At 45.7% G+C, this 24,166-nt stretch overlaps 1 protein-coding gene across 2 annotated transcripts; it reads right to left on the bottom strand.

Moving 5' to 3' along the window:
- Positions 1 to 1,179: 1,179 nt before the first annotated feature.
- On the bottom strand, positions 1,180 to 23,585 carry LOC118222840 (H(+)/Cl(-) exchange transporter 5). 2 transcript variants are annotated; one of them, XM_035408730.1, is made up of 13 exons: positions 23,453 to 23,585; positions 20,205 to 20,357; positions 11,771 to 11,928; positions 11,320 to 11,419; positions 10,338 to 10,525; positions 9,875 to 9,997; positions 9,402 to 9,608; positions 8,959 to 9,039; positions 8,026 to 8,568; positions 7,241 to 7,427; positions 6,354 to 6,752; positions 5,720 to 5,936; positions 1,180 to 4,889 (listed from the first exon to the last, which is right to left on the bottom strand). In XM_035408730.1, exons 2-13 carry the CDS (start codon positions 20,347 to 20,349, stop codon positions 4,799 to 4,801), a joined length of 2,439 nt encoding a protein of 812 aa, XP_035264621.1. In that variant the 5' UTR covers positions 20,350 to 20,357; positions 23,453 to 23,585; the 3' UTR covers positions 1,180 to 4,798. The 2 variants fall into 2 exon arrangements, with proteins under 2 accessions (XP_035264621.1, XP_035264622.1); XM_035408731.1 differs by lacking the exons at positions 11,320 to 11,419; positions 20,205 to 20,357; positions 23,453 to 23,585 and having other exon boundaries at positions 11,771 to 11,905.
- Positions 23,586 to 24,166: the final 581 nt, after the last annotated feature.

The following is a 24,166-nucleotide window of genomic DNA, read 5'->3' as shown; positions in this document are numbered from 1 at the left end:
GTGCATCATTGACGGGGAGAACTGGTCACCCATTAGCCTGAAGGCATTACTGAACCTGATACCCCATTTCCATGTCTGCAGACTGTTGTTTCAACCGGTCATCCATCAGACTCAAAGCAGTATTGTATCCAGTTCCCTCATCCATATCCCCTGGCATTGCAGCTAATCAGCCATCATACCATGGAATGGTTTTATAGAATATGTTAGCATGTGGTATAGCACGATAGCACATGGCAAGATAGCACATATGATAGGATATATGGTGTGATAGCACGTGATCGGGTGTGATCTGGTATGGTAAGATAGCATGAGTCATTTTTCTCTTTCCCCTCACTTGCTCCCAGTCTGTAAGAGTTGGATGACAGCCATTCCTCAGCAGAAGACTCATGTCATTGTTGCCAGGTTTTTTTTGGCTGATTAATCACCAAAGTCTCCAGAAGACATACTGGTGTCAATACTTCATAATGTGCACACAGGCATCACCATGATCAAGTCTGAGCAGAACACTGAGCAATTAAAAAAAATGTTTTTAAAGTTAACCTATTTTTTAAAACTTGTTCTTGATATATGTGTGTGTTTATACACTACATGGACAAAAGTATGTGGACACCTGATGTCAAACATCTCATCCAAAATTATGGGCATTAATATGGAGTATAAGGGTAGAAAGTTAAATGACTCAAATTGGAAGTAAAAGTAAAAACACATCTTTAGGTAAATAATAAAAACAGCAGTGCTTTGACAACAAAGATAAATAAAGAAAAAGGGTGTTAATGTGGTCCCCTAGCGATCTGGTAATTCACTAAGTTGGTAACGCTGCTTCCTGTCAATTTTCCACAGGACAGTTTCACCTTATAAGAAAATCTGCAGTTATACAGCATTTTAAGCTCAAAGTGTGTAATGCAGACAAACCAGAGCTCTTGTGTAGCCGAGTGAAGTCAGCCAGGATTGGTGGGCTGCTCATTTCTACAGTCTCTGTTCTGGAAGGGGGGGGGGGGTGACACGAACAATGGCATTGCCAAACCATTGTTTCCAATCAAATGACTGGGATTTCCTTTTAATTTGTTTCAGTTGTCTTCACATGTGCTTTTGAACTCGCGTGGCAGATTTTTCCCCATTGCTGATTCAACAAGTCTACACACGCACAAACACACAAAGAATAAATACGTCTTCTCCTCGTAAGTTTCACTTTTTTAATTTATAGTAAATGTGAGTTGATTCTGGGAATAAATTATTTTGATCAGTCTCATTCATGCTTTGTGGTTGCATTCATATGCAATCAGAAAATGATACAAACAACGTCAGATCTCATTTTCTCGTATGTACAAGTACAAAATAAATACACATTCCATTGTAAGCCAATGTTATGTTATGGAAATATCTCCAGAAAAAAATTGAAATAAAATAACAGACAGACAAGGACATATTATGTATGGAGCGCTTTTTAGTGTATCACAACTGCTATATGTTTTAACACTTCTCTGAACAGCAATACCCAGAGTTCCGTGCTACTGAGACTGGGGAGTTCAGAGTTCGAGTCCCCTCTGTGACTCCATCATGGCAACAGGGACCAGAGGCAGTGACATTAACTACTGCAATACAGAGCCATGCTACAGAATCTACTGACTAAAAAGATACTCTGCTCCACTTTCTTCACCCTGAACACTCAGCCTCCCTACTGCTGATGCAGAAACATTCCAACCTGGTGAAACTGATGAACCTTCATGAAAGGGTCGTGACCAAGTACGACGCAGTACCGTTTAACATTCTATCCCATAGCGTAACACAGAAGAAGAGATCGGGAGTGGAGTATCTGGTTAGCCGGCAGAATCTCTGGCCGCACGCCGGCCGTGTCTGAGAAGCCGGCCTGGACGCAGACGGGTGTGCGGCCCCACCGTGGGTGTTTGGTTAACCTCCCTCCTCCCCCGGGGACACTTTCTCATGGTGTGACCAGGGCTTAATGCGCCCTCTCCCTCCTACCACCTCCACCGCTTAAGTCTGCATCAACAGTGCTTTTCTGTCTACATCGCCACAGTCTCTCACTTATTTATTTCTTTTTGTCGCCCTTTGAAAAAAGAGACAGGAAGTCGACTTTCCAAGAGTGGGAGCCGGCCTCGCGGCGAACGGGGCCCGGTGGAGGAAACGGGCTGAAAACATCCTGGCAGCCAGCGGGCCGCTGAAGCCGCCATCAGCCCAAACAATAGGCCCTGGAGCCAGGCCGCCCAGGCTCCTGGGATTAGAGAAAAGGCCTGACGCACAGTCCAGTCGCTGCCTCCCTCAAAACCCCTTAAATGCTTTTTAAAACACAGGGAGGGAGGGAGGGAGGGGGAGGGGCTTACAGCACGGAGGAAGAAATTTAATTTGACGAGACATTATAGTCACGGAGTCTCTCCTGGATTTTTATTTTACTACACTTGCTTTTTCCAAATGGTTTTGTTGAGGTTGCATTACCTCACATCTGGGTTGTCTTGCCCCTGCACCAAAGACAAAGATGAGAAGGGCTGCCTGTAGACATAATTTAAAAGGGGTGGGCTGTGGATCAATGATTATGGGAATCGTGTTGGACAAGGGAAGTGCAGTACATGAAGCGATGTGGCTTCGAAAGTGACCAAACGCATGAAAGTGGAGCTTCGCGGCTGTAACGTTGACCTCCTGTCCACATTCACCTCAGAACATGAACAAGATGTCCGACGCAGGCAGTGACAGTAGCACTCGGGAGCAGAGACGGTGAATACATGGAGGGAAAACTGCGTGACTAAATCCCTTTTTTTCCCCCACCAATCTACAATATCAGAACATGGGATTTGTAATATTCTGCTTGCTCCCAAAGAGGTGATTATTCACAGAATGATTTTGCATACATTTTTTTCTCCTTAAAGACATCTGCTCTCTACACAGTCTCAGACACGAGCTACAACCAGTGCCAAAACTAAAACTCAAGCAGCGGTGACTCAGCTTGAACAATCACCATCTTTGAAGAAACTAACAGATGAGCAACAGCACTGCCTAGTGGCCAGAGAGGAGAACTGCAACCCAGTGGCCGTGGCTGAAGGCTGGCAGGCATTTGCAGGAAGCGGCAGTTACTGAATGGATCATAAGTGCAAAACTGCAGTGGGAAGTGAAAGTGCTGTCCACAGTAACAATCAAATAGTTTGTGTCCTTCATCATGCCAGAGAAACAGAGCACCACCATCGGTACGCTCGTACACATTTACAGACCGGAGATCAACCTCTGAGTCCGACTGGATTTCTCACCCAGGTGCACGACCAAAGGAAAGCGGACAACCCTGCAGCCTACTAGGACTGGAAATGACCAGCGCTACTTAAGCTGGAGTCATGCTTTTCCCTTACTGCAGAGTAAAATCAACTGCACTTCCACTTCAGCGTCTGGAATAAGTTCATTAGAGAACAAGCTGAAATAGCAGCCATTATGCAATTACTTTTTTTTTTGCCAGTTTAGCTATGAATCCCACAGAAATATCCCACAAATCTAGCCAATTTAGCTAAATGTGCCACAGCAATATCCCACAATTCAGCTGGAAGTGGGACGTCGCAAATGGAAGAGTACTGTTGAAGTCTCACACAAACTACACAGTACATTTTGTCTACAAACTCTCACCAGGCTTAATGGAATTTCCAGTCGACTACAGCGGGATTTCGAGGTCCCCGCAAATGGAAGTGGGCTGACGCTAACACTGGCTGTGGGACGGAAGCCAGGCTGGTCTCCATGGAGACAGCAGCCAGTGAAATACGGAGTGTCAACAGCTGGATAGATGCATCCCAAATTGAAATGTTTCTTTAACGTGGCAAAATAAATAAAAAAACAAAAAATTAGCAAACCAAAACTTTGGTTTTCATTCATTATAGCTACACGCTGTAAAGTGATTCCTTGTATCGCACATCATTATCAACCCAGATGTCAATCTCATTACAGTGTCACTTGTAACATGAGCATTTCAGAAACTTCATGAAAGAAACATGCCAAGGCCTCAAAGGTCACGTGATGCCAAAGCTCATGTGGGGTCATTTAAGCCATTTCTCCAAAACGGAGAGTTCTTTAAGACTTGTACCTTAAGATTCAGATTTGTTTTATCTTTACGGCCTTTAAATCATGCCTAATTGTTCACCAGTAGATTTCAACCATCCAAAGAGCCAATCTGATCTTGATGGTGTCTTTGCAATGCCTGTCAGCACAGCTTTATAGGGGTCTTCATTAATGTGTAAAAGCGCCGGCTTCGGATGACAATAAAGGGAGGAACTTTGTTAACTAAGGAGAAATGGATGAAACATTAAACAGGACTGTGGAGTTTTTTTGCCTCCAGAATGCAGCATTGAGAATCAGTGGGAGGCCGGACCGGTTCCCAGTATGCAGCAGAAAGCCGGGGTCGTGATTCCCTGAAGAGTTGGCGCATGTCAAGCAGTAACAGATTTGTCGACGCACACATTAGTATCAAATCACAGCTCTCGTGGTGGTGATATGTATTTTTGCAACAAAAAAAAAAGTTCTTTGTTACCCCCTTTCCAGCTTCAGAACCCCCTCACCGTTCCTCCCAGCGAACCAGGGAGGCCCAACGCAAGCTGGCTCCACAGATGGGGGTTCTGGGGGGGTAGACCACTCTCCACCTCCTCCTCAGTAACGCTGCTGTCAGACACCCCTGCTCCTCCCCAAATCTTCGCCCCTCCCAGTAATGAAAATAGTGCAATTCTGTGGGCGGGTCTGAAGGTGAAATAAATATCTAAACATCCCGGGGGTGGGGGGCAGCTGACAATGGGATGTCCCGAATGGAGGGGGGGGGGGATCAGTTAAAGAGGATGGAATCAGGGTCCCGATTGGCCATCTGAGCCATGTGTTTCAGTATGTCCTTCTTGGTGATGATTCCTAACAAACGCCTGCAAGAAAACAGAAAGAGAATCGGAGAGGGGGAGGTGTCAGCATGATACTGGCAAGAACTCAAACAGTCATCAAATACGGCAACCGTACAACCCAATATGATGCGCTGCTTCAAACCATATGCAGGCACATGTACACGAGACAGCGTCTGGCTCTGATCCAAGGTCAGTGAAGACCACAAGAGTCGCTCTGTCGGCACAGGCAGAACAGACCGAAAACGAACGGTCAGAGAAATACGCGTAAACACGCGTAACTAGACGAACCCAGCGTCTCCCGTTCAATTATCCTCAAAGATCACAAAATGAAAATATAAGAGAAGCCACATTTTGGAAATGGCTTTCATTTTCCACACCACATGTGTTCATGCTTAGCGAGACCATTTTCTTCATAAGAAAAAAAAATGAAAATAAAAGATGATTGAAGATGAAAATCAGGTCTGAAAAAATACAAAAAACTTCAGCCACATCCAACAGTACACCTAAATAAACATGAATCTAATCTTGTAAATCATTCACTTACCATGAATAGTCTCATTACAAGGTTATTTTTCTTGTAGTATTTCCATCTAGAATAGTGTGGTTTCCCCCTAGCCCTCTGTACTCCCAGTACTCCTTCTTACTTAACCCATTAAGCCTTATAAGATCACAAACGTGATTAGAATGTTATTAACTGTACATTCTAATGATGATGTAACAATCACCACTGCTAAGTGAAAGCAATGGAGTTCTAGAGCATTCAGAATTTAGGAAAAACATTCCAAAAAAACCTACTGAACAGAGAAACACAGACACCCCCCCTCCCACCCTCCCCTGCCCCCGCCCCAGCTCACCCGTTGTGAGTGACCAGGCACTGGCGAAGGCCCAGCTTGCGGAAGATGTCCACCACGATCTCCATGGCGGTGTGGTCGGTGACCGTGAAGGGGCTGAGGTCCATGATGCCCCGCAGTTTGAGGGGGGCGGGGCTTTCGGGCGGCTGGGGGGGCATGTACTCGGTGAAGAAGATGCGGGAGGTGCTGACGATCCCATCCTGACGCATGCGTGCGTTTTCTAAGGGAGGGTGGGGGTTGGGACAACAGACAGGATTATCAGTTACACACTCCCCCAAAAAATGCAACAAATGCCCACAAAATATGACTGTTTCAAAGACGCCAACCAACGCACACTCCCCAACACCCCAACATAACCAAACACAACACAACCATCCTAAAAAATGCAATGGAACATTCTTTAACTCATTCACACACAAATATGGATAAACAGAAAACTAACTACCTCACTCAACTCACATTCTAAACTCACTCAGCTGAATCACCCAGCTCACTAACTCAGATGAATCACTCATATCACTCACTCTGCTGAATCACTCAGCTCACTAACTCAGATGAATCACTCATATCACTCACTCTGCTGAATCACTCAGCTCACTAACTCAGATGAATCACTCATATCACTCCCTCAGCTCACCTATGGAGATGATGAGGTCTCTGCGCAGCACGAAGCCCACCAGGCGCTGGGACTCGTGGGAGACCACCACGGGGAAGCCGCTGTAGGTGGTCTCGGCGATGAGCGTCTCCACGTCCTCCACCGTCAGGCTGTCCTGCGTCAGCACGGAGAGCGGCGGGTCGCTGCGCCGCGGCCGCATCACGTCCATGGCCAGCGTCTTGTGGCTGAACTCCTCCTTGGCCTCCAGGAAGGGGTAGCCGTTGAGCCGGATGTGCGCCTCGTAGATGCCCTCGCGGCCCAGCGCGTCCGCCACCCACTTGCTGGTCATGGCCGCCGCCATCAGCGGCACGATGTACTCCAGCCCGCCCGTCAGCTCGAACATGATGACCACCAGCGACACGGTCATCCGCGTCACCCCGCCTGCAAAACCGCCACGGAAGGTTCAAGAACACAGACTGTGGCGACGGTAACTAATGGCGCTGAGGGGAGAGGCTAGAAACGCTACAGCAGAACCATCAGTCACACACAGCTGCACCACGAGAATAACACAGACACCGTTACACTGGTCTTGAATAGAACTCAATTTTCAGGAATTGGCCAACAGGTAATTCTGAATACTGGGGGGGGGGGGGGGGGCTTCTGACTAACTTACACTGTCACAATGTTACCCAAAACTCCTAAAACTCATGGGTCCCCCAATGGCCAGGACCCCAGCCAGTTGCCTGCCTTGCCCGTTCATAAGATTTATTGCCGCGCCCGCCAAACAATCGATTCAAACCATCCGTTCCTAAAGCAATTAACTGCAAAGCCATAAAGAAATCAAGGAAAGAAAGACGATGCTTATTGGCTTAAAGCGACACCCCGTTGGCCCCTTACGCAGGAGACGCCGGGGGGGGGGGGAGCCTTACCCAGGCAGGCGGCCGCGCCCACCATGGCGTAGAGCCCCGGGGTGATGCAGTCCGCCCCGGGGGAGCACCAGCCCCGGAACACGGCCCAGTCGTGGTGGTGGTACGCCAGCTGCTCCATGCCCACCCCCAGCAGCCTGCCCGCTATCGCCCCCACCGCCATGCTGGGGATGAACAGACCCGACGGGACCTGCGGGAGGGGGAGGAGAAGAACAAGGGATGAGGAGAGAAGCACGACAGAGACGGTGAGAACTGACTGCGTAGTGGAGCAATGCAAAAAGAATATAAAGCATATGTGCATCCTGAGAATGTGGACTGTTCATCGCTCACAATCCTCAAAAGGATCACGACTGACTTGAAAGGCCATTTGAATAACAAAAAAACATCTTTGATCAAAAGGCCTAATTTTTCTTGCCTTCAAGGAAGGCAGCATTAAAAAACAATATTCAGTTAACTGCAATTAATTAGGCACTTCCTGCTCTATGCTCTAGCTTAGAGATAAAACAATTAGGCATTTCCTGGTTCAGAATAGTTCACTGTAATCAAATGCAGTTCTTGTTCCACAATAGTTTATAGCGATGAACATATGAGGGACTTCCTGGTCCTGACTGGGTATTTTGTTAACCAATTTGATCTCTGGGGCACCACTGTGCTGATATGTCACACAACCATATTTGGAGACCCAGGTTCAAGCACTCTCCCCACCACAGACCTGAATGCTATACCATAACCCCCTTATACTGTGCTACCAGTGAGAGCCAGGTGTGTATGAATCAGGGCTGGATTACCTTCATGCCGAAGGTGACCACGGTGATGAGCATTTTGAAGATCAGGGCGAGGGAGAGCTGCCACATGGCGGTATAGACGTTGTGCCCGGCGGGGCGGTCGGGCAGCTCGTTGCTGCTCTTGCTGGCGTTGACGTTGATGTAGTCGCACAGCTTGGACGAGTCCAGCAGGCCGCAGTCGTTGAAGAGCTCCGAGATCAGCTCGCTGCCGCTGGTGCGCGTGTAGTCGTTGGGGAAGGCCAGCACGGCCGTCACCGCGGTGACCACCAGCACCTCCAGCACCGGGTAGTGGCCCAGGCGCGTGGTCTTGCGGCAGCGGCACCAGGCGATGTTGGCGCGGATGAACAGGGCGCCCCAGATGCCCCCGAAGATGCCCAGCAGGATGAAGGGCACCAGCTCCAGCAGGTGCCAGGGGCTGTGGAACTCCACGTAGAACAGCACCAGCCGGCTGTTCCCGAACGGGTTGATGGAGCGCAGCGTGAAAGCCGCCACCAGGGCGGCGAAAAAGGACCGCCACAGCGTCTTCAGCGGAAAGTAATAACTCACCTGCCATAAGGAGGAACGATTCTCAGATTTAACCTTACGCAATCTGATTGGACAGAGCAATAATTCATTTCATAAAAAACACTGGTGGGCCAAAATTCTTTACAGAGGACTTTAAAGTACTTTAAAGACATTTAAAAGAATGAAAAGTGAAATATGATTCTAAAATATGTCCACAGAGCAAAAGGCAGAGGTGCAGATAGAACTGATAATTTTTGCAGAGAGGCACAGTGAATCAGAAAGTAATAATTTAAAAACAATAAAACGGAGGAAGAGAACCAACTAAACCCAACAAGGGTAAAGGGTTATACACAGTTAAAAGCAATACAATATGATATTTTTTCAAAGGCTTGTGAAAGGGGACACAGACAGGCTCCAGCTGCTAACACTCACCTCCTCCAGACTGAAGAGCACCCCTCCAATGGGAGCTCCGAAAGCCACGGACACGCCCACTGCGGCCGCAGCAGAGAGGACCTGAGAGAGACACGCCCACCGGGTCAGCGGACCGAGACCAGACCACACCCACGTTCTATACAGACGCGCACGCACGGTGCTCCATCCATGCACACACAGTAAAGGGTGCTCCATCCATGCACACACAGTAAAGGGTGCTCCATCAATGCACACACAGTAAAGGGTGCTCCATCAATGCACACACAGTAAAGGGTGTCTCATCAATAGCTCCTTTAAAATCTGCCACATAGCAAACCCGCACATGCGTTATGCCACAGTCTGTGCAGGGCAAATCACCACGTCTGGCAATAATGGTACGGTGTTTATATAAGTATACAAGTCTGCTGAATATGCTAACACTTGTATTTCCATTGCAGACTGACCTCTCTGCGCTTGGCCTCGTTCTTGCGGTATTTGGTGAAGAGGTGGCAGAGGATGTTGCCGCAGCAACAGGCCACGTGCACCAGCGGGCCCTCCTTGCCCAGGCTGAGCCCGGACGACACGGCCAGCACCAGGGTGATGGTCTTTATCACCAGGGTCCACTTGCCCAGGTAGCCGCGGATGATGAACCCGCTCAGGATGGTCTTAATCTGGGGGGGGGGGGGGGTGAGCAGGCAAACACCAGTAAACTTCAGGTTCACACTAAGGCACTGTAAAGCTTTAACACCCCCTTAATAAGCACTGACATTCAGCTGTTTCCTGTGGAGCTCGTTTCTGTCCACAGTTTCAGAGTGGATCAGCAGTCAATAGTTATTCAATTTACAGGCTGGGAGTGCAGCATTGCCAGGGACCCACACTTTAAGGCTTGAGTTAGGCTAGGGTTAGGTTAGACTGGGGTTAGACACGCAGGTCCTACCTCAGGGATACCAGAACCACACGCATAGGGAGCGAAAGACCTGACCAGGGACACCGCCAGGAAGGAGAAGAGCAGTGCCCAGCAAACGTACATCAAGTAATTCACGATGTATGCAAACGCCCCCTGCAGGACACAAACAGAATCGTAAAAATCACACCATTATATAAAAACATTTTTTTTTTTTAACAGTAATTTTTCCCTTTTATTTTGGGTCTGTAGCTTTAATTAAAAAAATAAACATATAATCATTGCTAAAGCACTCAAACTGTAACTGCAGTAACTCACCAGAAGAGGGCCTTCTACGCCCTTTAAAATTTCCACTGCCACTTTAAAGCGGAATACGATAAAGTCAGGCTACGTCACATTTTCAAGCAATGGGGGCTGAGGTCGAATTTAATAGACATGAGCAGCAATAAACAAGCAATGAAGTGGAGTGATGAACTGCTGAGATCGACGGATTCACCTCCGTGGTTCCGATGATGAGCTCCGCCCAGCTCTTCCACTGCGGGCACTTGTCGCGCTCCTGGAAGGTGGTCTCGTTGGAGTTCCAGCAGCAGTGCTCGTGGTTGAACCAGAAGCCGTTCAGACACACGCCCTCCTTCAGGTCCGTCATCCAGTGGGCCGAGATGTCGATGCCTCCGGCCAGGGCCCCTGTGCGACAGTACCGTCACAGATAATGTCAGACGCCCGTGACGATGCTTAAAGTCCAGACACACTGATTTATCCGGACAAGGTGTTTATCAATTTAATAGGGCTCTATGAAAAATTTGAATATGTTCAGTGTAGGGGGAAAAAAGGAAAAAATCTGACAGCGAACTGCATAAATTTAATTTGGGAAAATGAAAGATCTACAAGCCTAACCCGTAATAATTAGGGGTCTCCAACTACAGTCCAGGAGAGCCGCAGGGTCAAATGGCTATCTTTGTAACCCAGAACTTTATTGATCAGTTGATTACACTGATAAATTGCCTCTGTTGGCTCCTTCGGGTCTGCATTGGTTGCTTATTTTAAGGAAAAAACTAAAACCAGCAGACCACATGGCTCTCCAGGACCAGGGCTGGCCACCTCTGGTAATGATGGTTGAAACCCACAAACACACTCATTTCTGACCAATATGTGGACCAATTTAAAGCCACACCCTTGGCCTCTCTGACAAATCAAAAAATGTATGCGAAAAAGACCAAGCGGGTTACACAGATAATTTGGGGACATTCCGTTTTTTGTCGGTGTAAATGATTCATCCCACAATTAGATCACTCTTCCATTGGACATTTATGTAATCAAATCCAAGTGAATTTGGATGACTATCACATTGTATCAGTGTAGTGATCGAGTGACTTGTATGTATGAAAAAGTACATTATGTACAATTGAGTTCCTCCCTCCCCTCCCCAGACGGCCCTGTAATGAGTGACAGCGGCAGGGGGTGGGGCCTTCCCTACTGACCAGCCATAAGGCCAATGAGGAGCATGAGAAGCCAGCCGGAGAAGGCATCGCTGACACTGTGGAGCAGAGCCCACGTCGACTCTTTGCTTTTACTGGCAATCTGCACACAAACACAGACGAGACGGCGATGAGACGGTGACCAGACGGCGATGAGACAGAGATGAGACAGACGGAGAGCAGAGCATTCTGAAAACAAGGAGAACGACATCCGCGCGGTGTGCGTAATACGATATCTCGCTGGTTGACGAAAATACTAAGAGACAGATCATTTTACTCAGAAAAGACAAGTGAGGAACAATAAAAAAAAAAACAACTAAAGATGTGTACTGAGCTGACATGACCAGCGCATCTGTGAAACACGTTTATAAACCGTGGCCTTTGAGGCAATAAGCGACAGACAGGAGGAGACGGAGGCGACGCCCGTGTCCGGTAACCGTGGCGACCGGCGCACCTCTCTGTGGCGGTCGCGGTCCTTGGACTTCTCGCGGACCCAGTCGATGGTGTTGAAGTCCTCATATGTGCCCACTCCTGGGGCCGCCTCCTCCAGCAGGTCCATTAGCCTGGTCCCTCCGTTCAGCATGTCCCCCCCGCTGCCATGGGTACCGTAGCCTGTGACGGGGGGGGGGGGGGGGGGGGACGACGACAAGGATTAAGTCACACACATGCATACATGCATAAACGCATGAACAAACACTAACGTACGCACGATAATGCTAAACAACAAGCCAAGACCGACTGGACTGCCAGTTCTTGTTGTGAAGCACTTATGTTCTATAAGTCCGAAAAACACTACTTTTCTGAATGCTTAGTCATTTATTCACAATAAAAAGAATGCAAGAATATCAAAACAAGATGTGCTGCATGATCCCTGTAAAATATCGCCAAAACTCAAACAATGACGTTTACTCTGCAAATGCAAACCAAAAAGAGCGCGCACAGTAATCTGGGTAGGCTTGAACACAATACCGCTTCAAGAGCCAAAACGAAACAACTAAAGCATTCCTGACGCGTTAAATAACATTACACAAACACAATGCTGGGGAACCGGACCTAATAACAGCCTCAGAGACTAAACATCAACCCAAACAGGAAATGGCAGGAATATTGCAGGAGGGGACTTTGATCATGCTGCTGATACCGCAGCTTATTTCTGGTCTTTGCACCACAAACAATTCAGGAGATGCGAGACATTCCGCAGAAAAATAAACAGACACCCCCACACTGAACCTTTCCAAGAACCCTCCTTGTGTGGACATCATAAAATCTTTTTATGCGCTGCTGCCAACACTTTAATAGAATGGGCAAAACCAAAGCCCTGAGTGTCCGCCTCAGCCGAGAGAGGACCAGCACCAATCACACGACACCTTATTCAAGGCAGTCCACCGAGATGTAAACCACCTCCGCCTGCATCAATCAATGCCATGAAAGTTGGAAAAACAAATGCATTTGTATATGAGTGTGTGAGGTAATAATAACCAAAGCCTCTTGAATCAAAGACTCGGTCAAGAAACAACAAAGTAAAACCAGCTCATGAGAGATAGTAACTCAGGCGAGTGAGCCCCTGAAGCCCCACCCACTTCAGCCCAGCTGGGGGGAGCCGCATGCTGAGATCGCATTCCTGCAGGAAACCGCAGGGCTGCACACGCACACGGTTGGCCTAAATACGCGCCTACGCAGCGCACAGCAGGGGCGCACCACGAGGGCCCAGATGCTGTGGGATTTTGTGCCAAAGTCTGCTCTTAATTATTTCATTAGCCCATTCACTTATCCAAGCTGAAAATGTCTGATACGGTCATGGGCACAGCAGACAGCACACGCGTCCTTGGCGACCCTATTTTACTGCAGTATATCGGCATGTAGCATGCAAACCTGATAAGCGCGCAGCATGCCTTAAACGGTTGCTAACGAGCAGAGGGAACAATTCAAGCAAACTTCTATGCAAAATAAGATCACGCACTGTACTGTTTTTAACAAGAATTTGACACACCCCCACATTAAATTTCAGTGACCTCAATCTCATTTTATAGCAGTGCTTAACTGGAGTAGGAGTATAAAAAATAAAAAGACAGGCTGGAATTTCCCTCGATGCATGTGTCTGTGTGCTTTATATTGTTTCCTTATTAATAAATGGGGAATCTGAATCAGGAAGTGTGCAACCTTAATTTAGGTTTCCGGTTGGTCAAGGAAAATGCAAGTGTTTAAATCATCAAAATCTGACCTGTCACTGGGGGAAAGAAAGACACTTTGTCAGAAATGAAAGCAGGTGAGAAAATTCCGGGTATGAGTCAGGCAGGTCAGACTGGTTTTACTGAGGAGAAGCAGGGCTGCTATGCCAATCAAATTAAAACAAGAGACAAGACAACACAAACCCTGCAAGCAACACAAGCCCCTTTGTATGGTGCCTGCTGCCAATAAAATTCAAAGAGTATTTGCGACATTAGAGCATTTACATTTGGAACGTGACATTTGCTAAAGCCAAGCTTTAACAAACACATTAAATCACAGTACTTTAAATCAGCCATTTTATGTCAGATGTTAAATGCTGACATATTAACAGATTACCAGGCAGTGAGCTGTTGTGATAAGGAAGCAGTGGCTTGCGCAACTGGGAGCTCGGGCTGGGTTATACACGCCCAGACCCAAAAGCGCTGTTCTTATGAAAAACGCAAAGCCTGCTGGAGGAACTCAGCTGGCCGACGGTGTGCCTCGTGACCCTCGCTCTCCGGTGCGCATTTTAAAGGGAGCTGCATGCACCGCGGAGCTTTATGGCCAAATGGCGTGAGGTGAGGCGAGGTGATAAAAACTCACTGGGGCCTGAGGCTGCCGGACGGAAGCCCGGCCCTTTGCCCTCACCAAAACTCCTGCCAACGCACGGGTAAAAAGCACAGATTCTGTAGACACGCCAGATACTCAGCTCCTGCGTTCTATCCAGGCTTCTTTCCTCAACTACAGGAGGTTTCCAGTTTGTAACAGGGGTTTGGGCTGCTATATTACAGAGTGTCTATTTATACAGTACTGTACTTGCTCATGCCCCTTAATGGTTTCTGACGCATTAAATAGGAATTTCAATTATAAGGACAGGGAGGAAAGATTTTGGCGGGTCAATATTCTCGGATTGCCAAGCAGCGTTCTTAGGAAACTAATTTTTCTTAGGAAATTAACAAGTCACTTTTTGAACCCAGAGGTGACTTTCAACTGAGAAGGTATTATTACCAGTATTTTCATTTCAGAACGCCTCTTCTTAACTGCTTTGTTATCCAGAGAAATATTGTGTGCTCTCCAAAATGATTTTACCATTTAATGTTTACAGTTGTTGACCTTGATGTTTTATTGCTGATCATCTTGTTTTATTGCTGATCATCTTCTTTTATTGTTGATCTTATTGCTATAAAGATATTTTGCTATCCGTATCTTTTCTTAAATCTGACAAACAAATCTGTTTATGCATCCCATCAGTTTATTTGTCTGTCTATCTGATAGCCAGGCCGGGGCTGGGAAACAGGGCCGTGGTGTACCCCTGAGTCATGCTTACTGTAACCCAATATCCCAGCTGCCCCGGCGAAGCCCTTTAACACAAAGGGCAGCACGCCAGCCAAGTGAGCGAGACGACACGGATACAGGCAAACACAAAATGTGAGATACAGAGAGATACAGAGAGCTCCTATTTCACCGCTGTAGCGTTCGTCGGGACACGGCGAAGCCTGTTCGTTTTTAAAAGCTTCGTATTACTGCACGGACACGAGAAAAACAAACAGAGAAAGCCGAGCCACCGACGCCAGAGCTGGGAGTGAGTCTGAGTGATTTCTGAATGTAGCTTCCCCACTGCAGTCCCCTGCTGCTGAGAGAGAGAGATAGAGGTAGAGCGAGAGAGAGAGAAAGGGAGAGAGCGTGAGAGTGAGACAGTGAGAGAGAGAGGCAAAGGTAGAGAGAGATGGAGATAGAGAGGCAGAGAGAGAAAGAGATGGAGATAGAGAGGCAGAGAGAGAGAGAGGCTGAGAGAGGGGGGTGAGAGGCAGAGACAGAGAGAGGGGCAGAGAGAGACAGAGAGAGGGGCAGAGAGAGAGAGAGAGGGGGGCAGAGAGAGAGAGACAGAGAGACAGAGAGCCAGAGACAGAGAGATGGGTAGATCACATACAAAAACACAATTCTCAGACCTCAAAGGTTCTGTTGTCTTCCTACTTCCCTCCAAAACCAGGGTTTCGGCATGTTGTTGGTTTTGACAATGGTGAGCCGCACCTCGTACCTGGAAGGTGAAGTTCTCAGTTCCATCTGGGAAATGTGCTCAGGAGAGGGAGGGAGAGCCTGAGAAAGTACCGACTGAGCCGGACTTGGTCATGCGACCCCCACGCTGACCTCTGACCCTATGTTTGACGACATTCCCTGCTTCCGTGGCGGGGGACCGCTTACGCCAGAGACGGGATGACCTCCGTGAGCCTTAGGTTCCCAGGACTACATTTATAACGAGGCACAAGCGCTGTTGAGGCTGAGGGCACAGCCAAGGTTGAGGAGCAACAGGAGAGGAGGGGGCAACCATGCGAAATGACGCTGGCGTGGAGAAATGACGTCTACATGAACGAACCCCATACACCAAAGCCAAGTAGAGCAATACAACGATAAAGGGACTGGACTGGAAACTCAGAGGTACAGGTTCAACTCCTATGAGGTATACTAGCGTTGTACCCTTGGACAAGGTAGTTAGCAACAACTGTATTTCACGGTATGTAGAAATGTAAGCTGCACAGTCTTTTAGAATAATGGCGTACACCACACATGCTAAAACCCTCAAAAATCTGAAAGAATTTGGCAGGTGTTAAGATTCCCCAGTGCTAATGCAAGAAAGATTAACAGTTACATTAACTTGGATAGCCTGAAAACTGACTGATTCCATCGCCACTAGACACAAAAGTAAATGACTGTGTTAACAAAAACGCATAGTCTAAATGCTCTAAAGTTTGAGGAAGCTGAACTCCAAGACAACAAAGGTTCTGCCCCCTCATCAGGTAAAACCGGCACTGAAAACCATGCTGAGGCAGGCGAAAGGGGCGGGGTTCCAAAAAAACAAACACAGCGTTGTCATTGCTGTGGTTCTCACTCCTCACATCCCTTTCCTTCACCCACCCCCAGTTTCCGGTGGCTTCTTCCCCTTCGTCTCGGCCAGCTCCCAAACCAAGCTTCCGTGGTCTGTGCTCAGAGACGTCACTCCTATCGGGGGCGGACGTGCAGTTGCAGCCGCAGAGCTCTACACTAACATTTCTTCCAAGGAGCAGACGTGCTCCAGATTAGAAAAAAAACCAGGAGCACACTAATGTGTCCCAATTACTCGATGTGCTCTCAAATTATTTTTGTAGTTAGTACACATCAAGTTTCAGGAGCAAATCCTCCTAAAATGTGAGCACTGTAGAGTCCTGAGTTGCAGGTGATCCCCTGCCATGCACACCAGAACAGCACTGAGGAGGAACAGAGAAAGGAAAGAACTGAAGGGGAAGAACTGCATTCCAACAAATGACAGTTACCTCCTACAGATAGGTACCCTCCACCCTTACACTCAGAGCATCTCATATAGATTTCATCATCTCATCAACAGGACCTTACACAGTATGCAGGCTGGTTAATTTAACCCCAACACAATTTGCCCCATGGGCACTTTTATGTCCCACACACAGAACTGTCCAGACTATGCTGGTGTCACAAACAGCCCCTCTGGAGGCTTCGATCAGGATGACCTGCCCCAGGTCAGAGGGATCCAATCGCTCAAGCACACGGGACTCAAATTTACAATTACAATTTTAACATTTGCCAGATGGCTTTACTTGAGGCGATTAAAAAAATGTACTCTTAACATGGTAAACTGAAAGGACTGTTTTTCTTTTCTCTCTCAAAAGGGGCAGCATGCAATTTACAGCATGGCTGTTCACCCATCCATCTCAGATTGCCCCAGATTTTTTACTGTATGTAGAGGCCTATGAATTTCACAGGGACAGAGCACAATATATCATATTTAATATGGATGCTGGAGCGTTCATCCTGCATACTGTACAACAACTTGGTCAGAGATTTTTCAGAACTGTCCCTGGGCAGTTCTGAAAAATGGCCTCGTCTTCCACAGGAATTAAGCTAGCCCTACTTCTAATGGTCTACACCAGAGATGGCCAACCATGTTCCTGGAGCACCACTAGGATGTCATTATTCAGTACTTGTTAGAATATTTAAGCAGTTTCTTACACAGGTAAATTCCCTCAGCTGGTTTCTTATATCTAACCATATTGTTGGTTGCCGGTTGAAAGCAAACACCAGCCACCCTGTGGCTCTCCGGGACCAGGATCAACCATTGCCAGTGATGGTTGAAAAACACAAACAGTGATTTCTCTGACCAAAACGTTTATCAGTTTAGTACTGAACACCCTGGTATTTCTTTAGGACAAATCAGATACAAAAAGAAATCACATCAAAGTAATATTTAAAAAAATTAAACTTCAAATAAAAACTGGTGGCTGGTTTTCAGGGATCAAGATAATAGAACACAGCAGACCTTGCGGCTCTCCAGTAGCTGAGCTCGCCACCCCTGCAGGGGATCTTCCCATCTCTCTCCCCCCCCCCCCATACACACACACACACCGCCACCCCCCACCTGCGCGCCGCACGGCTGGTCAATCTCCTACCCTTCTTTCCTTGCTCTCGCGGCCTCTTGTCTTCATTACAGTGCAGCTCGTGCCGACTGCATCAGAATGCTAATGAAGCCCAACTCTCTGCAGTCCAGTGGTGCACACAAACACACGTGGTGCAGCTTGCTCACTGCTCCTGATGCACCCTAACACACCGCCCCCCCCCCACACCAGGACTCCACTGAAAACACGAGGCCCCATTAAACCTTAACCGGAGGCCACTGCAGAGAGGTTGCTATTTCACCCACAACAGCTGAGTTCGTTGGGTGTTCTTTTCAGTATGTAAGCACCCAAACAGCTTTTGCTTATCTTACTTTAATCAGCGACCCTGGAGAGTTTGCAAAAGAGGAGTTATCAGTCTGAATGGGCTTTTCCGCTGTGCCATGAGAGTTTTTTCTGGCTCCCCTCAAAAAGGCCAGACAGGAATATAAAACCTAGGGTCGGACACTGAGTAAATAAGAATCAGAGGAACCAAAAAATAAAATGCAAAAACTTTGAAGGAACTGCAGAACACCTCCATGCAGAAAAGAGCCAGGAGGGGAAACATACACTCTATACAGAACACAAGCCTGAGCCACCTCCTGTAGTCAAATCAGCATCTGTAAATTACCAAGCAGGAGGAAAGTCAATTAGCAAATGTTTTAGTCTAAACTGGCCCGTGGTCACAGTTTAGTGATTACCAGTTTCAGGAGCCATTCACGCGAATGACAGCTCATCCCTGAGATAAACCAGAAACATGGATCACATTCAGGTGCAATTAATTCAGGTCTGCCTGACAGCACCATACCTTTCACCAGCTAAAGACAAGAGTCTTGACAAGGTCAAGTGTTAACAGTAATGCTAGACCAAAATCCTTTTCGCATCATCTTGTCATTATGTATTCTCATGTTCCTACGTTGTGGCCTTCCGATGGATGACTATTGCCAAGAGTGTTTCCTGCATGTCATGGACATATCTGTTAAAACCCAGGACACCGAAATCAATCATGTGACAGGAATTCTATTCTTTTCCAATATAAGTAACTTACCTTTTTGTGTAAACACAGTGATTCGATTAACTCACTACTTTTCCTTATCAACAGACACACTGTACAAGAAAAGCTGACACACACAAATAGGCACACGCACACACACATACATACATACATACATACAAAGTAGGTGACTATGATATCAGTGTTTTGTCTCACGAACAGTACATGGTGTGTCCACCACCAGACATTTAAATGAGAAACTTAGACAAGCATCATGGAATATCTAAACCCAAACAATTTTTTTTTATTTTAAGTGCAGCAGTCTTGCACTGAACTTCCTTAATGCTATTTAGCCACAGAGTCAAAGGAACGTACAGCTCTTGAGCGATTCAGTCAAGCCAAATCATCACATGATGGGGCTGGGCTCAGCAAGATGCAACACTACAAGCTAACTTTTAAGATAATTAAAGCTCTTAAGCTAACTTGAACACTGGGCTTTTCGTATCATGAAGCTGACTCACTTTAAATCAGGGTATATTGCCATGGTAAACTTATGCTCCACGGCTAGCCTGGTCATGCTCAAGCTATCAGACTGAAACATATGAATGCACCGCCCCTTGACAAATCTTCTCTTTGGAAAAAGGTGTCTCAATTTCTCTCGGATCCCGTAGAACTCCTGTAGAGCTTGGGGGTGTTTTTGCAGGGTGGAGATTATTTAGAGGCCAAATTAATCGGCCGGGTTTCCCCGTGGATACTCGGTACAAAAGATCTGTGGTACAGGCACAAATGATGAAAACACTGTACTTAAAGAAGAGGTTTAGTACTCTTTAAAGAAAACATTTCTCTGTGGCCTTTCTTCTGCTGTCACGTCACAGGTAAAAATTTACACTATTAGCAATTCTTTTCCAACCCTTGTCCCTGGCTTTGTTTGTGGCAATGGTGTTACTTCTAACCATTATGAGTGTTTTACGTTCTTCGCATCCGTCCAATATATCCTTCCATATCGGTCTTTCTTCCGCAGGTGAGAAATACGCTGCCCAAGCAGGTGGTCCATGCAGTGCTGCTCTAGGCTCATAAGGGAATGCGCACAGAGCTTGATTAAAAAAGCCCATGTTCACTTAGCAAGCTGATAACCACATCTGTGATACCGGTAAAGCCTGATTGTGGTTGTTAGGTTACAACTACTATGCACTCTAATGAACTTAATTGGCTAAAATCATTCCTTGACCCCGCACGATATCTACTCATACCTGAGGTATAGTCCCGGTCCAGGGGCGGTACGTCATCGGTGCTGGAGAAATCGAGAGTGGCGCCTGCTATCTCCACCATGTCCTCGTCGCTGGTGCCACTCTGCAGGCTGTTGAAGCTCTCGTTGCAGTACCCTGAATTGTCCATCCTGACCCCTGGAAGCGCAAGGAATTAAATATTTAGCTTTTGTGACCATTCTAACAGCGTATATCGATAACGTCATAACCACAAAAAGTAATAGCGAATCTAACTGAAGATATTACAATTGTAATTGTACACCACAGAAGGACAATTTGAAAGTAAAAATATGGCAGCTTATGAGTTAGGGTGATAAGCTAAATTACTTAAAAAATGTGCTAATGACACAATTGAATATGACAGCAACAATGGCGCTTAGATGACGGCTTGTATTCAATCAAACATTTGTCCTTAATTTGGATATTAACAAGAAGTGTTAAATGCCAGTGCTTTACTTTTTCTTCACAAACTAGGTTTGGCAAATTAGTTGGAATGTTTGCTGAATTTTCAAACTGTGGGGAAAAATGTCATTGCTTTTAATTGCTATTAAACGAATGCTGAATGAATTTAGGCCTACGACAGCATATACAGTACCCTCCAAAAGTATGGTAACGGTAGAGAGAAATTTGTTATTTTTCCTATATGTCTACCTAAGGCATTTAGATTTGAAATCAAGTGATGAATGAGACGAAAGTACAAACAGTATGCTTTTATTTCACGGTACTGTATTTACATGCTTATGTTTTACCATTTTACAGAAACAGCTGATATTGTGTTGAGTCCCCCCATTTTCAGATGTGCAAGAGTTAACTGATTAAAAGTAAATGAAAGCAATAAAGTCTAATATTTGGTTTCATAGCTCTTAAATGCAATAACTGCATGATGTCAAAGACCCATTGACATCACCAATGTATGGCATGTCCTTTGGAAATGCTTTTCCAGGCCTTCACTGCAGCTGCTTTCAGATGATCTTTGTTTCAGGGGGCTTCTGTCTTCAGTCTCCTCTTCAGCAAGTGGAATGCATGCTTGATTGGATTTAAATCAGGTGTCCGACTTGGCCAGTGCAGAAATTTCCACTTTTCCCACCAAAGAATGATTTTGGTTGCACAGGCAATGAGTTTGAGGTCATTACCTTGCTGCAGGATGAAGTGCCGGCTGATGAGGTTGGAGGGATTTCTTTGTATACAGCCAGACAAAATCAGTCTGTACACTTTCTAATAAATCCTACTGCTGCCATCCTCAGTTACATAATCAATAAAGACAAGTGAACCTGATCCACAAGTAGCCATGCATGCCCAAGCCATGACACTACCTCCTGCATAGTTCACAGATGAAGGGGGGATGATTTGCATCATCAGTCTTCTTTTTTCCACAATTCTGGTTTTCCATGATTTTGGTAAAGGTTTATTTTGGTCTTGTCTGTCCATAAAACTGAACCAGATCTCTTCTGGTTTGTCTCTTTCTAATTTTTGGTGAATTTTAATCTGGCCTCCTAATTCTTGCTGCTGATTAGAGGTTTGCATCTTGCAGTGTACCCACTGTAATTCTGTTCTTGAAGCCTCTCTGTATGGTGGCTTGAGATATTTTCACCCCTGCCCTCTGAAGACTGCTGGTGTCACTGACCAGTGTTTTAGGGTTTTTCTTGACAGCTCTTAGGATTTACAGATCTCTCCTTCGGCTGACCTGTATGGTGTTTACTTCTGAGTCCACCAGGTTTCTTTCTTTCTTTTTTAAAACTCTCCAAACTGCTGTACTTGATATTCTCTGCTATTCTTCTTAATTAATCCTTCAGTCCTCTCAGTTTACAGTTGAGTTGTCAGCCATAATTTGTTCTGATTTTCATGCTGATGTATACCAAATACAATCTCCACAGATGAAAACAAAGACTAGAATCAAGATAAGACTAGACACTCAGTGCATTTATGTGAACAATCCACACAAATGGAAACTCTTGAGCAACAGTTAAAAACCTCTTAGTCATCAGTTAACTCACTTTTGCACAGCTGCAAATGGGGGCTTCAACAGAAAACCAGTTGTTTCTGAAAAATTGTAAAACCTATAGGCTATGCATGCAAATGCCATGAAATAAAAGCTGATTGCCTGTACTTTTGCCTCATCATATTCATCATCGAAAATCCAAATGCCTTAATATAGCAAAAATATCTAACTTCACTCTACCGTCCCCATATTTAGGGTGGCATTGTAAAACCATCAGGCAGTATTCTTCAAGACAAGCAGCAGAGCGAGTGACAGTGACACACGAGGCAATGTCCGTCCCGTAATCGTTTGTGTGAGCTCGGACAAACTGCTGCATAAAGCTTGATAGCCAACAACGAGCGGTGAGCATTCATTACAACTTGTCACACACCACGGCAGTTGAAGTAGTCTAGATATGCTACCATTTCCGATAAGAACAGACTGCCAGTGCGACCTACTGACCGACATTGGCAAATTTCACAAACCACACGAGCTAGCTATAGCTACCACAAAACCACCACAATGGACCTCATACTCGTCCGTTGTAATTTCTCAAACAGTTCAAGTAGCGAACACAGCGGCGGAAATGTCTTTATTAGATTGTGAGAAGCTACCGAAGTAATACAAAGTGTGAATGCGCCGACTCCCAACACAGTGACATTAATTAGCTAGACAGCTACATGACCATGATAGCTAACGTTAGCTCTGTCAAATTTAAAATTCTATTCTAGTTACACATTACCGCTAACTGTATCTAACCCAGAGTCGACTAAAAACAAATACGACGAAACTGACTGATCTCATCATTGCTAATGAAGCTATCGTTATCGTAACGTTAAGTAGTGTAACATCAATTTGTGGTAAATTGTTTAGGTTAGGAACCTACCACCCATTTGAAAACGAATTTTATAAAACAGAGCCAAGTTAGTGCCAACTTACTATATATAGAATTTCCATCTAACGTTAGCTAAATGATTTGACAAATCCCAAATTATTCACAGATCATGCAGGTAGCGGGACATTTACACATTACTAGCTAGCTAACTAGCTAAAGCTACGCCGACACGGCTAGATTCAGAGAATATCTTAAGGGAACTGCTGTCCTTACGTTTTTATTATTGCTTGCTAGCTATCTTAAATGTTCTGAACCAAATTAAGGATGGCTAGCCTAGTTTTACAGAAACGTTACTATTTGAAAACTAATATTTTTGCTAGGTGGATAAAATGTTAAATATGAGAAAGCATGCAAATCTACCTTTTGCCAGCCAGCGCTAACGAGAAGAGTTTGAAGTGACGATGGAAACGGTAGCTAAGCCAGCTAGCTCAATCGCTAGCTAGCGATGTCTTGTGACACGGCTTTTGAAATTCTGTTGGCCAGCTTGTAAGCAGCAGCAGCAAGCCCCAATGAAACTCTCACTTCCGGTAAAGTTTCTCAACCGAGTTTCAAAATAAAAGACAACAAAAATGTTTTAAAAACACAATTTTCACGTCATTACTGTGCACCTAGCCTCGCGAGCCAGCCTCTTTTTTCACTTCGTTGTGCACCCCAATGGAATATAAGATAAGCACCATTATTTTTGTATTGTTTTATTATTTATTGTATTATAATTTTTTAAAATATCACTTCAATGGTAAATTATATTAAAATGCTATGTATGACACTATGTTATTATTATTTAAAATATTATAATTTATATGGTGAATTATTTCTCAAAACCATAGATTTTGTTAATGCAATGGGGTATGAAGTTTAATACCTGTTTTGTATGCACACAAAACATTTGACATTGTTCTAGTCATTATTATCATGCTACATTGAATATTGTAGACACACCCAGATGCATATGTTTATATTAAGTTAACTACTTTTTAGTATAGCAATATAATTACAGTAAAACCTTTTAGGTGCCTATCACGAATGTAGAAGTACGGTCGCCGCAAGGGCTTTTATTGTGGTACATAGAGTCCT

This window comes from Anguilla anguilla, chromosome 3 (assembly GCF_013347855.1).
Source record: "Anguilla anguilla isolate fAngAng1 chromosome 3, fAngAng1.pri, whole genome shotgun sequence".
NCBI classification, from domain to species: Eukaryota; Metazoa; Chordata; class Actinopteri; order Anguilliformes; family Anguillidae; genus Anguilla; species Anguilla anguilla.
This window is presented reverse-complemented; position numbering and strand designations above follow the sequence as displayed.

What these genes read in the sequence shown, in the direction of transcription:
- LOC118222840 (XM_035408730.1), bottom strand. Translation starts at nt 20,349, where the DNA reads ATGGACAATTCAGGGTACTGCAACGAGAGCTTCAACAGCCTGCAGAGT. An exon ending in GGACCGGGACTATACCTCAG is followed by an intron (nt 11,929 to 20,204) that starts GTATGAGTAGAT and finishes CCCCCGTCACAG; the next exon opens with GCTACGGTACCCATGGCAGC. An exon ending in TGCTCTTCAGTCTGGAGGAG is followed by an intron (nt 8,569 to 8,958) that starts GTGAGTGTTAGC and finishes TCCTTATGGCAG; the next exon opens with GTGAGTTATTACTTTCCGCT.